General features: G+C 53.6%; 1 protein-coding gene across 5 annotated transcripts in view; it reads right to left on the reverse strand.

Moving 5' to 3' along the window:
* UACA (uveal autoantigen with coiled-coil domains and ankyrin repeats) overlaps nt 1-4,090 on the reverse strand; it is a 54,674-nt gene extending 50,584 nt beyond the window's left edge. For all 5 annotated transcript variants that reach the window (XM_080394998.1, XM_080395002.1, XM_080395001.1 and 2 more), the window contains exon 1: nt 279-4,090. In XM_080394998.1, the coding sequence (XP_080251124.1) occupies nt 279-350 (72 nt within the window). In that variant the 5' untranslated portion in view covers nt 351-4,090. The remainder of the gene's footprint in view (nt 1-278) is intronic.
* Between the last annotated feature and the right edge of the window lie 145 nt (nt 4,091-4,235).

The raw sequence follows: 4,235 nt of genomic DNA on the forward strand, positions 1-4,235 counted from the left end.
CCCCAGTGTAAGCTCCTTATCTCTCGCATGGAGGCAATGTGGGCTCCTTCCCTCACCCATGGCAGGGCTGAGCCCTGACACGCTGGCACAGCCCCACATTCCCAGGCAGCCAGAGTGGCGTGGGGCAGCTCCGCCACGCGCAGTGCCACTGTGTGATGCGCCTGCACCCACCGCAGCACAGCCCCAGGGGGGCACATCCCGAAGCACCATGGACACCGTGCACACAGGTCACGGCTGGAGGGGACACCAGGGGAGTGTTTACAGGGGGAAGCGCTCACCTGTAAAGATGCCATGGCTGAGCTTGGGCAAAGTCGCAGTGAGGGCTCTGCTACCTCCTCTCTCCAGTCCATCCTGCGGAGCCAGAGCAACGGCCGAGGCAGCTGAGCTCATGGTGGGGGACTCGCCATGAGGCTGGAGGAACATTAGGGTCTCATTTGACACAAATGCTGCTGTGCTGGGCAGACTCTAAATGGCAGCAGGAAAACAAGGCAAGGATGCACCCAGCCCTGCACACCCCACGGCACAGGAAATCACCCACAGATCGGAGCAAAGGAAGGAAAAAGGCGAAACAATGCGGGGGGCAGGACACACCGCTGAAATGCCGGCTGCTGCGCAGCACTGCCTTCCAGCTGCAGAGCTGGGGTCACCCTCAGAGGCACAGTTAATAAATTGCTGCTTATTGACAACCTCCTAAATAAAATCATTTTCCACGTGTAAAGGCACCTTCTGCAGGAGGGAAAAGGCCAGTTAAGCTCCCCCAGGCTCGGTCGCTCCATGCTGTGTGCCGGGAGGGAGGCAGGGGCTCTTCCCAGTCTGCTCAGCATGGGGCTTGTGGTGCCCTGCTGCCAAAGGCCTCCCTGCCAGGCCACCGTGTTTGGGCTTCAGCACTCTACGCTTGAAAACATTTAACTTCCTTCTCCACAAACTCCAAAACCGCAGCTGCTCCAGCAAGTACAACCCTGTCTGTGGCACTAAGGCACACAAAGCTCTGGCCCCATGAGTGCACGCAGCCTCCCTAGGGTCTGCATCAGCCAGAGGGCTCCGAGTTCGCCATCCACCTCTCCAGGGATACACGGACCAGACAGACATGGATACCGGCACAGCCCTGATCACTCACTCTTCCCCATACCTACCTCAAAAGAGACTCAGCTAACGAGGGGGACGAGTCCCTGTCAGTGGTCTGGCCTTGGAGCTGCGAGGTCACTGCGCCTTGGGACAGGACACGCCCCACACTGTTTGGAGCAGAGGGGGCTGTTATTCAAGTGGGTACAAGGCATGTGTTTTAACCCTCCACCCTGAGAGAGACACAGCCTGTACTTCAGCCAGGCTTTAACTCTGAGCTTCGAGCTTCATGTGAAATTGCTGCCTGAAAGCAAACGACTAATGCCTCAGGCCAGGCCAAGTTCACCCTTCCCAGGAGGGGCTGTAAGGAACAGAGGCTTCCCAGCTCAGAAGGGCAACACGGCACGAGGCGCATCCCCTCCGTGGGGAGGCCAAGCACCACAGGAGCAAAGCCCTGGGAACCTTCCACTCCTGCAGCAAAAATGTCCCTTACTTGAAACACCCTGGACCGGGGACATAGGGACAGTGTTGCAGTGCTCACGAAGCCTCAGTGCTGGCCCAGCCTCCAACTGGCTGCTCGCCTTGCTTCCCCACACAGCGACTTGCTGCACCACACGCAAATGCACCTGTAAAAAAACCCCATCTAATAATTTCTCATGAGCTGTGCACAGAAGCAGCAAAAGGAGGAACAACCCCTCCAACCCTGACCATTCTGCGAAAGCGCAGCAGGCTCCCTCCGTGCGAGGGGACCACAGCTCTGTGACCCTCCTGGGCTACAGGTCTTGCCTAGGTGGGCTGTGGGGTGGCACCCCCAGCCCCCTCTCCCACCCCCATGCTGGCCATCCTGCTCTTGGTTTTCCAAGAGCTACCCAAGTAACAACTGAAGGATCACCAGAAGGATCCACCCAGGTCTCAGGTACAAACGCTGTTCTACCAACATGAGCATGCTGACAGCAAAAGGTTGTTTTCACTCTCGGGGCAGTTTGGCAAAGGATAAACCCATTGTTCAGGCTCAGAACACAGTCTTGGCTCTTCGTCTGGGTCATGGCCATGATGAATAAAGAGCAGTAGCTAATTAGCCTCATGAAGCTGTTCATTAAACGCTGAGAAGAGGGCACAGTGATTCTAACAATACCAGGCAGCAAGTGGAGCGCACATCTCACACCCACCTGCATCTGGAACTGTGTGCTCCGGAGTTTCTGCTCCCGCCAGCCCCGAGCTGGGCGAGGGAGCCCCCAGCCCCCATGGCAGCTCCCGGCCTTCGTGCCTGCCCTACGCTTCCCTGGGTGGATTCCTGCGGGTAGGAATCTGCCTCGGAAGCAGTGCAGCTGCTCCCCTGCGCTGCCCCAGTTTCCATGGCAACTTCCACTCACATCATTGCTCAATATTGTTCTTTTCCATTTAACAAGAGACCCCTGGTGCTCTTTTAAATAGTTCATTATGGTCTGTGCTCCAGCAGCCCATCCCTCAGCCAGCACCGCCCTGTACAAAAACAATCAATTTTGCACTGTTTGTGCTTGGGTACAGAGGCAGGCGGAAGAGGGTGGGACATAGCCCTGCTGGAATCTTGTCCAGGCACCCCCCTCAAGAGCCAACCACCAAGAATTTGAGGCTGCTCCCACCCTCCCTGGGCCCAGGCCAGCCCATTCCCACCTCTACACGCAGGCAGGCACCCTGGGTAGGGTGCACCCCACGTTCAGGGCAGTGCGTGGGTGCGGGACCCTGCGAGGCAGCCGGTGCAGACTCACACCCGCCAGCACCGGAGCAGCCCTGTGGCAGAATGGTGCTCAGATCCCCAGACGCTGTGGTTTCCTGCCATAACAGCTGTGATTAAAACCTGGTATTTTGCCTAGAAATAGCTACTTAGACCACAGCCAAGTCATGCAGTGCTTTTAATAGACGTGACCAAAAACCTCATTCATCTTCCCCATAGACACCCCAAAGAGCGCTGCACTCCTGGCACAGGGGTGCAGCACGCGTGTGAGATGGGGTTTAATGCTTTGCTGTCTGCGGGAGATGAAGCCACTTCTAGGGATGCTCCAGAGCCTGTCCTGCAGATGCCGATTCACAGTAAGAAAGCAAACCCGATGTACTGAATTTGGTCCAGCAGACTTCCCTTCTTACTGCGTTGGGAATTACCTTCTCAGTAATGAAGCGTGCAGGCACGTGGTTTACAGAGAGGAGTTACTGTAAAATTGACCTAAATGAGCCATTACAGAAGATTTTCTTAATAGGCCTAAGGGCAGGAGAAGACTTAGAAGATCTAAACAGGACATGGCTTCCAGACAGAGTTTAGCCGAGAGGGCTGGAACAGCAAGTTCCTACCTTCATGATGCCTGAGCACAGACAAGCTGCCTTGGGAAATACACAGGGAAGCAAGGAAAAGAAACAAAATCTAGACAGGACAGACTTACACAATAGTGTAATCCATGTAACTGTGCAGCTCGGAGCCAATTCCATTAGTGACCTTCCCAGAAAAAGTGTATAAGCTTGCAGGGAACTTGCAACATCCCGAAGAGAGATAAGCTTTACATGCCTGATCCAGAGAGGTCAAAGCCAAGTACAACACAAATCTGCCCATGAAAATAAGAAACAAGGCACCTCTGCAGCGTCAGACCCTCTTTCCTGTCCGCGTTTGTTCACATTTCTCTTAAAAGCATTTCTTAACCACCTACTTGGGCTTTGGCCACAGCGATTTTTACAACGGCACTGAGAGAAGAACCAGGAGCACAAGAAGTTGTAACAACTTCCAGACACACATTAAAAACAGCAACCTGTCCGAGCGGTGCAACTCACAGCACACCTCGCAGCCCTCCAGTTTACCATTTAAGATGCTGCTGTGCATATAAAATTGAATTAGAGTAGGAAGGTGATTAACAGAAGCCAGGCAAAGTGTGCTCCCAGGGCTCAGGCTTCTAAGAAGCAGCCTTTCAAGAATTCTGCATTATCACTACTTACAGACTATATAATGGTCCCAGAGAAAGAGAATCCACTTCACCCACTGGAACTGGATGCATGGGGGTTAACTAGGAGTCCTTCAAATTAAAAAGAAACACAGCATTTCCAAGTTAATATTGCAGAACTTTATGCTACACTTAATACACGTAGATCATACTTGATAAGACACTGTCATAAAGTAGCGACTGATGCAAATACAAATATTAGAAACAATA

This window comes from Falco punctatus (genome assembly GCF_963210335.1).
Source record: "Falco punctatus genome assembly, chromosome: 7".
NCBI lineage: Eukaryota > Metazoa > Chordata > Aves > Falconiformes > Falconidae > Falco > Falco punctatus.